The 14311-nt window shown below is 38.9% G+C and overlaps 1 protein-coding gene and 1 long non-coding RNA gene across 4 annotated transcripts in view; both read left to right on the forward strand.

The window, feature by feature from the left end:
* Window positions 1–5043, forward strand: part of LOC129725738 (excitatory amino acid transporter 3-like) — a 97590-nt gene extending 92547 nt beyond the window's left edge. For all 3 annotated transcript variants that reach the window (XM_055681889.1, XM_055681899.1, XM_055681906.1), the window contains exons 3-5: window positions 3890–4281; window positions 4375–4546; window positions 4786–5043. In XM_055681889.1, coding sequence (XP_055537864.1) covers window positions 3890–4281; window positions 4375–4546; window positions 4786–4960 — 739 coding nt within the window. In that variant the 3' untranslated portion in view covers window positions 4961–5043. The remainder of the gene's footprint in view (window positions 1–3889; window positions 4282–4374; window positions 4547–4785) is intronic.
* A 7415-nt stretch (window positions 5044–12458) lies between these two features.
* Window positions 12459–13282, forward strand: LOC129725750 (uncharacterized). Its single transcript, XR_008728167.1, has 3 exons — window positions 12459–12549; window positions 12651–12828; window positions 12957–13282. It is a non-coding gene; the product is annotated as an uncharacterized LOC129725750 (long non-coding RNA).
* Window positions 13283–14311: the final 1029 nt, after the last annotated feature.

A 14311-nucleotide genomic window follows, 5' to 3' on the forward strand; every position in this document is an offset into this window, starting at 1 on the left:
TCTTGGGTAGATCTGCACTGACCCAGTGGAATAAAGAAATTCGCGCATTCGTGGGTCAGAATCCGCCACAACAAAGCGCATGCGCAAATGCGTTGCTATGACAACATTTACCCAGCGCATGCGCAAATGTGGTGTTATGCGCAGTGCGACTAGATCGACAATCGTGTCGTCAATGGCATAAAAAGCAATGTACAGCCTTTCAAAATGGATTGTTTCTGTAGCTTGAATAATAAAATTGTTTTCGCATAGTTTCAACGTTATCTAGACTTAAAATATAACAAAACTAGAGAACATTGTTAGATATACGGCAACAAAAAATGAAGTGATATTGGTTGCACTGCAAGCGTTTTGTTTATCTTTTCATAGCACATTTTTACCCACCTCGAATAGTTTTATTGAAATGGTTCAAATATATTAATAACAATTTGATCAAGTAATTTTGCGTTGGTTGCTGAATACTAATATCAATCATAGGAAAAGCACTTTGTAGGTACGTAGTATTATTATTAGGCGTGTAATATTGAACAGGCGCGGCTGTCCCGGTATTTTATACACAGTTTTTCTAATAGTGCAAGCATCTGGAAGACAACTTGAAAACAAGTGCCATTCATGCAATAGTTATTGTTCGAGCTTGTTTTCGAAATGTGATTGAATCACTGGTGAAAAACAACTATTCGTAAATAATGTATTTTAAGTTGTTTTCTGTGCAGTTTTAATAGCATCATAAACATAAGTTACGGACAAACAGCGGCAGTTTATATTCAATAGTTTAGAGACACAATTATACTATGAAAGAACATCTCGAGAACAAAAATATAACAACATAAGTTTGCAATTGCGCTTATAGTACTCCTATATGACTACGGTCATTGTAAATTTTTGTCTAACATGTTTTGTGTGTTACTTGGGCGTTAAAAGCAGAACTTTTATTCCCAATAATTCCTTGGCACAAAGCAGTACACGGTATTCGATGACGAGAAGATAGTACTTTTATTTGATGTCGTGAAAATACTACTGTTTTTTTTTTTGATTTTCAAGCCGTGGCAACCATATTCTGTACGGGAAATAAAAATTTGCATTTTTTCTTATTTCCCGGGACCCCGGGAAGTCTCCAAATACTGTATGCTCCCAGGTACTACCGTGAGGTATTACTTCAGGGAATCGGCTTTTGTGCTCATGGTCCCTTTTTGAGGTTTGGTTAACACTTCTTTACCTGACCCCTCCAGAGCCTGAATAAAATGAAAATTCTTTTACCTGCCATTCCGCCAGATTTAAACCGAATTTGATCGAACCTTTTTCAAAATATCGCGAATTTATCATAGTTTTTTGGACAGTTGGAGACATTTCGAAATTTTCCGTTGTTCCGGATTCATCAAAGGGGAACCGTGGGGTAAGTACCCTTCCAGAGACAAGGGCCAGATTGAAAACGGTAGCAAAACCTTGCTCACGGCATATCAAACTTTAAGTTTTTGCAAACAACGTTGTTAGCGATCGGTATTCGGCCACTTGGATGACTAATGGTCGTTCCTGTCCGAATTCTTTGATAAGCCGCGAACTAGGTTTCGCAACCATTCACGGAACTCGGCCAGTAGTGGAAGGGTACTTACCCCATGGTTCCCCTTGATAAGTCCGAAACAACGGAAAATTTCGAAATGTATTCTACTGTCTCAAAAACTATGATAATTTTGCGATCTTTTGAAAAAGGTTCGATCGAATTCGGTTTAGATCTTGCGAAAAGGCAGGTAAAAGAATTTCCATTTTTTCGGCTCAGGAGGGGTCAGTTGCGTACCTGTTGTGTGACCTATCAAGAGGCATTGAGGCATTGAATATTGTATAACAAAGTGTCGTAACAAAAAAAAAACAAATACAATGAAAAAGATCACTTCAATCTGGATTGGATCTCCGAACTAATGAATTGAAAATCTTAAACAAAGTATCAGCGCCAACCTCTTCTAGCAAAACTGTTTCAGTATTGAGTAGAGCTAGATATGAAAATCCATTCTGCGTGCTGACCTCACCAAGCCCCGTTTTCAATCGCCGTATTACTTAAAAGCTTCTCTCCGCAGGTTGAGAAGAAGTATGAAATGGGCCTATGTAGAATACTTTCTGTGAAAAATTGAAAACGGTAGCAAAACCTTGCTCACGGCATATCAAACTTTAAGTTTTTGCAAAACAACGCTGTTAGCGATCGGTATTCGGCCACTTGGACGACTAATGGTCGTTCTTGTCCGAGTTCTTTGATACGCCGCGAACTAGGTTTCGCAACCATTCACGGAACTCGGCCAGTAGTGGAAGGGTACTTACCCCATGGTTCCTCTTGATAAATCTGGAACAACGGAAAATTTCGAAATGTCTCCTACTGTTTCACAAACTATGATAATTTTGCGATCTTTTGAAAAAGGTTCGATCGAATTCGGTTTAGATCTTGCGAAATGGCAGGTAAAAATATTTCCATTTTTTCGGCTCAGGAGGGGTCAGTTGCGTACCTGTTGTGTTACCTATCAAGAGGCATTGAGGCATTGAATATTGTATAACAAAGTGTCGTAACGATAAAAAAAAACAAATACAATGAAAAAGATCACTTCAATCTGGATTGGATCTCCGAACTAATGAATTGAAAATCTTAAACAAAGTATCAGCGCCAACCCCTTTTAGCAAAACTGTTTCAGTATTGAGTAGAGCTAGATATGAAAATCCATTCTGCGTGCTGACCTTACTAAGCCCCGTTTTCAATCGCCATATTACTTAAAAGCTTCTCTCCGCAGGTTGAGAAGAAGTATGAAATAGACCTATGTAGAATACTTTCTGTGAAAAATTCTGAGTGGGGGCTAGAGAATTACTTGTGTGAGATGGGAGCGCTCTTTGCGGCATTCGAAAGCTCTTGTGTCCGAAAGCGAAATAATACAATTTTTGGCGATTGACTAGTTTTTATCAAAATGAACAATACAGATTGGATTGGATTTCTCTAATGTAAACCTAAATCACCAAACATATGCAATACCGTTAACGAAAAGCAATGTCGAGCCATGCTTGAACTAAAAGTACAATTGAATAAAGCAACGTTAACAACAGATGTAGCGTCGATAATTTGCTTAAAACTTAAATGCAAATTACTGATATTTACTGATAGTAATCAGTAACGAGTAAAAATTAATGATAGTTATCAGTAAGAATTTTTAATGATAGTTTCCATGACTTACTTCGATGATTATCTCCCCTTGTAGTGCTTGGACTATCCGGAAAGCAGTCCAAAAAGTTCCAAAAGTACAAGTGAAATTTGGTTCACCAATAATTAACGAAAATTTTAAACTCCTAGATCGTTTGAAAAATTACCGTAGACGTTAATTTCAACGTTCCCGTAAATCTGCTTTTAAAACTATTTAAAAGATTTACAGAAAGAGATTTAATATAGACTTACTCTTTTGAGAAATCATAATTTTGAGACTGCTGTCTAGGGCGCATCCATAAATTACGTAACGCCCATAGGGGGGAGGGGAGGTATCCTTGAGCGTTACGATTTGTTACACAGGGGAGGGGGGGAGTGAGTTCAGCGTTACGTAACGAAAAATGTCTGGAGAGACTCTCAAAAAACGAACATTTGTATCAAGGAAAAGCTTCTGCAGCGTTACGTAATTTTTACGGAGGGGTAGGTGTTGGCGTTACGTTTCGTTACATATGAGGGGGTGGGGGTCCAAAAATCGGGTTTTTAGCGTTACGTAATTTATGGATATCGCCTAGGGAGACAGTAGAACTCGAAGTATCTGTTGCAGAAGCTGGAAAACAATTTACTGCTGATTTATTAGCATTTGCAATTCCCAAATAGAAATCTCAAAACGCTGCAGTCGCACCAATCCTATAATATGATAACATGCCTATTTTTTCTTTGTAGGTTATCACCACTTGGAGTACTGTTTTTAATAACTGCCAAACTTTTGGAAATGGATGATCTTGGTGTTGTTTTTGGGAAACTAGGGTTGTATTTTGCCGTAACCGCTGGAGGAATCCTGTTCCACGGCTTTGTAATATTGCCAAGTATATTATTCATTTTAACTCGGAAAAACCCCGCACGATTTATTGCCAATATGGGGCAAGCTATAGCTACTGCCTTTGGGACATCATCCAGTTCGGCTACGTTGCCTGTTACGATGCAGTGTTTGGAAGAAAAAAATCATATTGATCCTCGAGTCTCTCGATTCGTTTTACCAATAGGAGCAACAATTAATATGGATGGTACAGCGCTCTATGAAGCAGTAGCAGCTATCTTCATTGCACAATTGAGGGGTTAGTTTTAACGGTAAAAATCCCGTCATTTTAAAAATAAAATTGGCAATCTTTTGGTTAGATAGTTAACCAATATTGAATGTTCAATTACAGGTCTCCCGTTATCGTTCGGCGACATAGTTGCTATAAGTATTACTGCGACTGCAGCTAGTATAGGAGCGGCAGGCATTCCTCAAGCTGGACTGGTTACATTAGTTATGGTGTTGGATACGGTTGGACTGCCGGCCGAGGATGTTTCGCTTATTATTGCTGTTGACTGGTTGCTGTAAGGTTCACTAAAACAGACTACTAAGATATATATATATATATATATATATATATATATATATATATATATATATATATATATATATATATATATATATATATATATATATATATATATATATATATATATATATATATATATATATATATATATATATATATATATATATATATATATATATATATATATATATATATATATATACATATATATATATATATATTTTTTTTTTCTAGGGATCGGTTCCGAACGGTAGTGAATGTTCTCGGTGATAGTTTTGGTGCGGCCATAGTAGCACACTACAGCCAGAAAGAGCTTGCTGCTATCCCACCTAGAGAAGAAGCTCAAAAAGTTCCGCGAAATTCAATGGGAAATAGTGCAGAAACTGTTCTTTTTGAAGAGAGGCTATGATATTGTTTTGTAAATAATTGTATTTAATCGTTTATTAATATGTTTCGACAATGAAAATAAACGGTCTCACTAACAAACTGGAAGTTTTCGAAGATTGAATTGTAATAGTACTACAGTTACATATTGCGCGTTAAAAATGAGAAAGACATAAAGAGTAAGTATAAGCGCGGTGCTCCTGCAGACCGTTATTATCAAACAAAAAATACCATCAAAACGGTGAACGCCAGTTTGTTCGTTATGATGTTCTTCATCTCTGGGTAAATTTAAAAAACCTAAATTAATCCACCTAGCGGTCAGACCTAGCCTTTCTCATTCAAACTTTTATTTGTAAAAATAGATTCACATGAACGCTTCAATCCAATAAATGTATATTCACTCTTTAGGTTCTAAAATATGTTATCTATACATATTAAAATGCAGTCTGGTCTGTCTGTCTGTCTGATCCATACAAACTCAAAAACTACCGAACAGATCGTCGTGAAAATTTGTATGTAGGGGTTTTTGGTGCCGATAAAGGTTCTTATGACAATTTGAGAAGGGAGGGTAGGGAGGGGTCCCATACAAATGAAACATAAATTTCTGCACAACTCAAGAACAAACCAAGCAAATGAAACCGAGTTTGGTATGTGGATGTTTTAAAGGGTTACAAATATATCCATAAAAGTTGGACGCTCCTCCCTTTTTTGAAAGGGAGAGGTTCCATACAAATGAAACACAAATTTCTGCACACCTCGAGAACTAATAAACAAAATGGAACCGAATTTGGCAGGTAAATGTTTTCAGTGGTAAAAAATACGCCCATAATGTTTTGACACCCCTCCTTCATTTGGAAGGGAGGGGTGCCATACAAATGAAACACAAATTTCTGCACAACTCGAGAACTAACCGAGTAAATGGAACCAAATTTAGCATTTGAATGTTTTTAGGGGTAACAAATATGTCCATAATGGTTCGACACCCTCCCTCTTCTATGAGGGAGGGGTCCCATACAAATGAAACACAAATTTCGCGGAGCTCAAAAACTAATCAAGAAAATACAACCAAATTTGGTATGTGAATGTTTTTAGAGGTAACAAATATGTCCATAATGGTTCGACGCCCCTACCTCTTCTGGAAGCACATGTTGGCAGGTGAATGTTTTTAGTGGTAACAAATATGTTCCATAATCGACCTCAGGCAACATTTTGGATTGTAAGATGGCAACGTCCGGTTTCTGGAAAACAGGCAAAAATGGCCGATTTCCACTCAATATAGTAATATTCAGATCTAGAATGATACACAGAAGCTAAAATCGACCACAGATACCATTTTGAAATCTAAGATGGCGACTTCCGGTTTATTAAAAACAGCTGAAAATGATGAAATACCATCCAATATGAGTGTTTCTTTCTTTGTGGTCCCCGTGGCTCTGTGGTTAGCGATGTCGGTCGACTTGCTCTCCCACACGGTTGTGATATCGGGTTCAATTCTCGATCGAGTCGAGGATCTTTTCGAGCTGGAAATTTTATCGCCTCAGCACTGGGGAACGGTGTATTGTTGTACTCATCCTACACATGCAAAATATGCCAAAAACAATATCGATAACGAATTCTCTCAACTGATCTAGTTGATCGAGACCGGTATTAGCCCCAAGGCTAAGCGTGCGATATTGTTTTATGAGTGTTTCTTTAACCAGTATGACGTCAAAATCCAGAAATTGTCTCCAAATGCCAACATGATGACTTCCGGTTTCGGAAAAACAGTGGCCAACGACCAAATACCACCCAATATGGGTATTTCCGGAATTGTAATGATGCAGTGGAGCCAAAAATCGACTTCAGACAACACTTTGAATTGTAAGATGGCAACTTCCGGTTTCTGCAAAACAGCCTGAAATGGCCGACTTCCATTAAATATTAGTATCTCCGGAACCAGAAAGATGGACAGAAGCTAAAAATTGATCACAGACACAATATTGAATTTTAAGATGGTGGCTTCCGGTGTCTGGCAAACAGCCGGAAATGACCAAATACCATTCAATATGAATGTTTTCGAAACCAGAATTGCGCCCAGATGTCAGAAATTGATTTCACAGGCAATTTTAAAGTACAAAATGACGACTTTCGGTTCCTGAAAACCAATCCAAAGTGACCAAATACCACCCAATATGAGTATCTCCGGAGCCAGAATGTTGCAAGAAGCTGAAAATTTACCTCAGACACCATTATGAATTGTAGGATGGCAACTTCTGATTTCTGGAAAACAGCCAAAAATGGCTGATTTCTGTCTAACATGAGTATCTCCGGATCTAGAATGATACACTGCAGCTGAAATCGACCACAGACCCCATTTTGAATTCTATGTCGGCGACTTCCGGTTCCTGGGAAACAGCCGAAAATGATCGAATAACACCCAATATGGGTGTTTCTTCAACCAGAATGACGCTCAAAGGCCAGAAATTATCTTAAATACCAATTTTAAATCCAAGATGGCGACTTCCGGTTTGTGAAAAACAGCCCAAAATAAACCAATACTATCCAATATGAGTATCTCTGGAAACAGAATGATGCAATGAGCAAACAGTTGACCGCAGGCACCATTTTGAATTGCTAAATGGCAACTTCTAGAAAACATTCGAAAATGACCGAATCATACTCAATATGGATATTACCGTAATCGAGATGATGCATAGAAATCAAACATTGACTCTGGACAGCATTTTGAATTTAGAGACTACCACTTTTAGTTTTTGGAAAACAACCAAAATAACTGAATACCTCCCAATATGGGTATTTTCGGTGTACGATTGATGCCAGAAAATCTGCTGAAAATGACCGAATACAACCTTAATGACTTATTTGAACATAACTAGTGTCATACGAACGAGTCTTCTCTCAAGCTTACAAATAACAAACTTCATAAGCCACAAATCGACTTCAGACAACATTGTAAGATATCAACTTCCGGTTTCTAGAAAACGGCCTGAGTTTTCTAGAAACCGGAAGTTGCCATTTTACAATGTTGTCTGAAGTTGATTTGTGGCTCCAGTGCATCATTACGGTCTTGGAAATACCCATATTGGGTGGTATTTGGTCGTTTGCCGCTGTTTTTCCGAAACCGGAAGTCGCCATTTTGGATTTAATGATGGCATTTGAAAACAATTTCGATTGATTTTAGCTCCTGTGTATCATTCTAGATCCGGATATTATTGTATTGGGAGGAAATCGGCCATTTTTGGCTGTTTTCCAGAAACCGGAAGTTGCCATCTTACAATCCAAAATTTTGCCTGAGGTCAATTATGGAACAAATTTGTTATCACTAAAGACATCCACCTGTCAAATTTGGTTCCATTTAGTTGGTTAGCTCTCGAGATGTGCAGAAATTTGTGTTTCATTTGTATGGAACCTCTCCCTTCCAGAAAAGAGAGGGGTGTCGAGCCATTATGGACATATTTGTTACCCCTAAAACATTCACATGCTAAATTTGGTTCCATCTACTCGGTTAGTTCTCGAGATATGCAGAAATTTGTGTTTCATTTGTATGGCACCCCTCCCTTCCAGAAAAAAGAGGGGCGTTCAACTATTATGGACATATTTGTTACCCCTTAAAACTTCCACATGCCAAATTCGGTTTCATTTGCTTGGTTTGTTCTTGAGTTGTACAGAAATTCATGTTTTATTTGAATGGGACCCCTCCCTTCCAGAAGAGGGAGGGGTCTCAAACTATCATAGGAACCTTTATCGGCACCAAAAACCCCTACATACAAATTTTCACGTCGATCGGTTCGGTAGTTTTCGAGCCTATATGCAGGCCCTGTTTTAAGCGGGGCAAAGGGGGCAAATGCCCCGGGCCTCCCGATTCAAGGGGCCCCCATAGTCCTGGGGCGACCTTTTTTTTGCTCGTCACCTTTCAGAACGTTACTCATAAATGTTTTAAGAAAAGAGGGCCTCACAGACAAATTTGCCACGGGCCTCCCAGCGTTTAAATCCGGCCCAGCCTATATGGATTAGACAGACAGACAGACTGGACTGCATTTTTATATGTATAGATTACAACATCAATATTTTAGAACCTAAAGATTGAATATACATTTATTGGATTGAAGCGTTTATGTAAATCTATTTTTACAAATAAAAGTTTGAATGAGAAAGGCTGGGTCTGACCGCTAGGTGGATTAATTTAGGTTTTGCCTTTCTCCTAGAAAGGTATAGCAATCACTTGCAAAACCGAAAGTATAAAAGTGCTCCAAAGGGCCGAATGGCATATATCACTCAACTCAGCTCGACAAGCTGAGCATTTTCTGTATGTGTGTGTGAGTGTGTGTGTGTATGTGCAGAATTTTATTCTCACTCACTTTTCTCAGAGATGGCTGGACCGATTTTCATGAAATTAATTGCAAATGAAAGATCTTGTTGTCCCATGAGACCCTATTCAATTTTATTGTAATCGGATTTTTGGTTTAGAGGTTATGTATCAAAATGTAAAAATCATGAAACATCATTATCTCAAAAACTACACAACCGATTTGAACAAAATTGGTTTCAAATGAACGGGCTATCTGAAATACCCTTAACTTTCGAATTTTATAACGATTTGTAGCCAGCCCTGGTCGATCCCTAATCAGCGTGCAGCTTAAGCGCCACTCCGTTAGGAGACTGCACGCCACGCTATGTTTGCCCGGTGAGACTCCCCCAAGGGTCAGTCAAAGTTGCCATGAAGAAAAGGAATCAGGATCGGACCAGATAGGCTAATAAATTCAAGGCTCCAAATGCAGGTAGAAAACCCTTTTATCAGCCAGCAGAAATCTTCAATACCAAAGTGAACTCAATAAAAGCTTACGGTAAGGGATCACCCATACCTTGATGTTATCATCACGGGCAAAGTCGCTATTTGCCGCTAGATGGCGCAAACATCTCGAACAGTGAGCTTTGCTCGACATTCAAATCCCGCCACGCGGAAGACACAACGAACCAAACTAAACGAATACGAATGACGTGAACATATTAGAACGTGCTAAATCCTTCCAGTAAACACATTACATGATTTGTTTAACCAATAAACCATTTATTGGAGACTACAAAGAAACAGGTTTGTATTTTATATTAATAGCATGCTTGAATGTGTATTGTATCGGTATTGGTGTTTCTTAAATCTAGGCCTATCTTCTATTGTTCGTGTGCTTTTTATTCCCTACTGTGCTCGTGGACCCATGTGCTTTAGATTTCAATCAGCTGCTTCATTAAAAATCTACAGTGACGTCACCGGCTTAAGCAAGTGCTTGCACCCGGGTGTCTAATTCGGTAAGGTGGCGTTCATAAAATATTATCTATCATAATTGCGTGCACGTCAAAATTTGCTCACCTTATATTTTAGAGACACGGCGGTAGCATGCCGGTCGCGGCCGACTTAAGTCGGAAAAATTAAAACAGGATCTACAGGGCGTCCTTTAAGGAGGCCTCTTCAATAGAAAGAATGATACGACTCACCGAGACTGCTGCGACGGTCGCTGTTGTTGCTGCTATTGGTTGCTTTACTGGATACTGCTACGGCTGGCTGCTGATGATGATGTTAGTTGCTTTGCTGGCTACGGCTGGCTGCTGGTGATGACGATCACATGTGGCAACGGGCGTGCGATCGGTCGGCAAACGCCGACGGGGGATGAACTGCGGCGGGGATAACTCGCTTCCTTAGTGCCGCTTACAGGGAGATATCTCGACCTGAAACGGACACTAGCTCACCGGAGGGCCCCGGTCTACAGGATGTTACACGATGATGCGGATTTTGGGAATACCGGGCAGAGAAGGGGGTCTTCCGACGATGTAGCGCTGTCGGGAATTTCGTCCGATGGGGAAAAAAACCAGTGCGCGGTGCGCCTTTCGCTGCCCCTTTCCTCTCGTTCGTCTTGGCTGTCGAATAAATTGTGAGTAGCCGGCTGGCTATTGTACAAAGGGTCATTAGCACGTGAGCGGGTCATTGACATTATGAAATGAGCACATTTACCTATCTGAATTTTCTCGCACACTTCATTGAATTGGCGAAACTATTTGCACACGTTATTCGACTCTATCTAATTTTAAAATAAAGAAATTTAATACAACTCTACTATGTTCACATTATATGACTTACTATTAGAAACTTAAAGGAAAAACGCGGACAACAGACACACGCGCGACACTTCCGAAATGCTTGGCGGACTAGGACGAAATGAACGAGCAATGTAAGTCCTCAGATAAGGGAAGGTGATTCCGTACGACTTACAGGAAATACGTAATGTCCCGCCAACTTCTTCGGGTTACTTCGGAAATCTACGATTCTTTTGGCTGTTTCATTTTTGAATCTTAAATTAGCTTTATCTGTCCCTTTCCAACCTTTCTTCGAGGTTTCTTTAGAGACTATCGCGCTAAGTGAGTCTGAACGGGATTGTGAGCGGCTGACACTTAGAGAGAAATTATGCGATGGGATTGCGACAAGTGTACCGAAATAGCTAGCCTACATCTTGGCGCCAGCAGTTATGTTGATTTCGAAGTTACTAATAAATGCTACGGCTACATAACACCACACTTGTTTTACGAAAATTTGGTTGTTGGATAACAACCAAATTTTCGTAAGGGACCTTTTTATTCCCATACGAAAACAATTTCTCCACAAAAAAAAACTACATAGGGTAAACAATATACAATAATACTAAAGCTAATCCTTGGTTCACTAACAAAATCGAAAATACTGAACATTTTAAAACATTTCTGTCGACCATGTTGGTATTTAAGTTATTGCTGTTGAGACTTCAAACTAAATTCAAAAAAAGTCAAACATACCGACCATAAAATTCTCCATAATCCCAATGTGTTTCTTACGACTCACAAAGACATAATACACTACAATAATCCATACCTAAATACGGCTCATTGGACTTCAGGATTACTCCAATCCCAACGTTGGAAAAGTATCCCTATTCCCGAATTCGCCAACTGGTTTGCCTATCATGAGACTCCAAGGCTTCTCCCTGAAGAATTCTCTTTCTGACAAACCGTACATACATCATGAAACTACAGCGATTCCAACGCCGATATTTCGGCTAAGGCAAATCCTGCATAATTTTCCCTCAAACCCTGCATCGAGTTGGTCTGGTATAAACATACATCAAATAATCTTGATCAACAAATATATCTCCAAATCCCTCGACGCAATTATTTATTATATTTCCACACCGAACCACATCGGCAACATGAAATACAATTAAAAATTAAAATGTGAAAACCCCTATTAAAGCTCCACTCGTCTCACGCATACAACTCAATGAGCATAAAAGAGAGGTGAGGAGGAGAGCGCATTTTCCTAGGATTAGTAAATGCTTCAAATGTAAACAACTAGACGAACTCAATGGTAAACTCAAATAGCTACGTCACTATTTGGCATCATCTCTGGGCAGAAGGGGGCAAGCAGAGGGGCGCGTGCAAGTGTTAGTAGGTTTTCTCCTCACCTCTCTTTTATACTCATTGCATACAACTAACTACCAACACGAATCAAGAGAAACGTCAAAATAATGCTAGATTGAATACTGTAATGTGTGGTGTGCTAACAGGCACTGCAGCGGATCGGAATTTAAGCCGGTAAATATTCATTAATTTGGCTCTACATTTCGCAAAATTACTGGCCACAATATACCAGGTAAGTTACTGAATATATTCTGATTATTATTTTCTATTTGCAGACTGAATTTATGTCGACTGCAAAACGTAAACAATGTTTACGTTGCTGATACGACCGGATTGATAAACTGGACGAGCAGTAGCTGCATCTGCATTATCTCATGGCTAGTGGATGGACCTGCCAACTATCCCTCATTCGTTTGGAATTTGACGGAGGAAAGTTGACTTCTGGTGAAACAGGTTGGTGTGAACAATTCCGGACTACTTCGTGATAAGGGCGAATCCTTGCTTGTTTTCCTATCTGGTTTCGCCCTAATCACGAAGTAGTCCGGAATTTCTGATTGTGTTTTTTTTTCCTTTACTTTCAGGAACAATCGGATTGACGGCTAAACCCAAGGATACAGATTTTACCCCGACATCAAAATTGGCCGGTGGAACGAAAATTGCCATATTTTTATTTCTAAGTTTAACCCAAAAACCCAACCTCTAAATAACGAAACTAAATAATTTACCATGAATAAAAATAAATAGCAAAATAAATTAACATTAATTTAAGTAAATAGAAAAATAAATTAACATTAATATAAGTAACTAACAAATTAACATAAATATAAACAACAAATAAATTACTACTAATAAATAGAATAATATACAATATACTTTGATCAAATATACGATAATTTTAAGTACTATCATAGGATAAGAAACATTGTGAACTACAACTAACATTACTTATCCGATAATTTTTTTTAATATATTTTTACAATTTACATTGGGGTGATCCTGCACAGGCAACATCCCCCTTCCTCATTTTTCCAAAGTCTCGTCAGTTAGTTTAGAGGTCAGAGGTACGAACTCTTGTACTACAATGCATCAAACAAGGAGATTGCATATGCCATTTCACCTTGAAATGCCAGGTAGACTTGCTATACCTTTCTTGTTCAAGAAAATCAATATTGATTATATCCAACACATTCGTAAAGTTCTTCTTGGGCCTGAACGAGTCAATGTTCCAAGGATGCCCCCAGTAGATACATGTTATTGTGGGGGCGCACTGTCTAAAAGACAGTGCTAACTTCACGAATGGTGGTATAATGTTTCTAGCAACCAGAGCGAAAGCACCATGGTGCATTGTCCCAAACAGGTGAACTGAGAGGTTCATAGCTGAAAAAAATTTCGTTTAATTTTCCGGTGTCTGCAAAGCGAGTTTCTTCAAATACCTGCAGTGAAAAATTCCAATTCTTTTACCCTTTAGATCCTCAAGACAGTGGCAACAGTGGCTTCCGACCACTCTTTTCACCACTGCTGGGACGTATTTTGGTGCAAGCTTTGCACTGAAACCCTTGCCTTTATCCGATTGTTCTGTATTTTTCTTTAGGACCTTTTCTCCTACGGAGTAAGTTGGACAATTTGCATTCGACCGAAGATTATAGTGGGACGAATGTTTTTTATACGCAGCTTTTCAATTTTCACGGACATCTTCAAGAAGCTTTTCTCTCTCAACCGCATTAGGATGATTACTACCGACCGGTGTGGAATCCCTTAGGTGCCGGTATTCTCTACCGTCAGACACCATGTTTTGTCCGAACACTACAAAGTACAGAGAATATTTAGTAGCTTCGTGAACTGAGTTGCGGATGGCATTAGCAATTTGTTGTAAATTATTTGCCCATTCTTTATGGTCCTTACGAATTGATGCTCGTATTGCTGTCGTTATTACGCG

Source organism: Wyeomyia smithii, chromosome 1, assembly GCF_029784165.1.
Source record: "Wyeomyia smithii strain HCP4-BCI-WySm-NY-G18 chromosome 1, ASM2978416v1, whole genome shotgun sequence".
Taxonomy (NCBI): Eukaryota; Metazoa; Arthropoda; class Insecta; order Diptera; family Culicidae; genus Wyeomyia; species Wyeomyia smithii.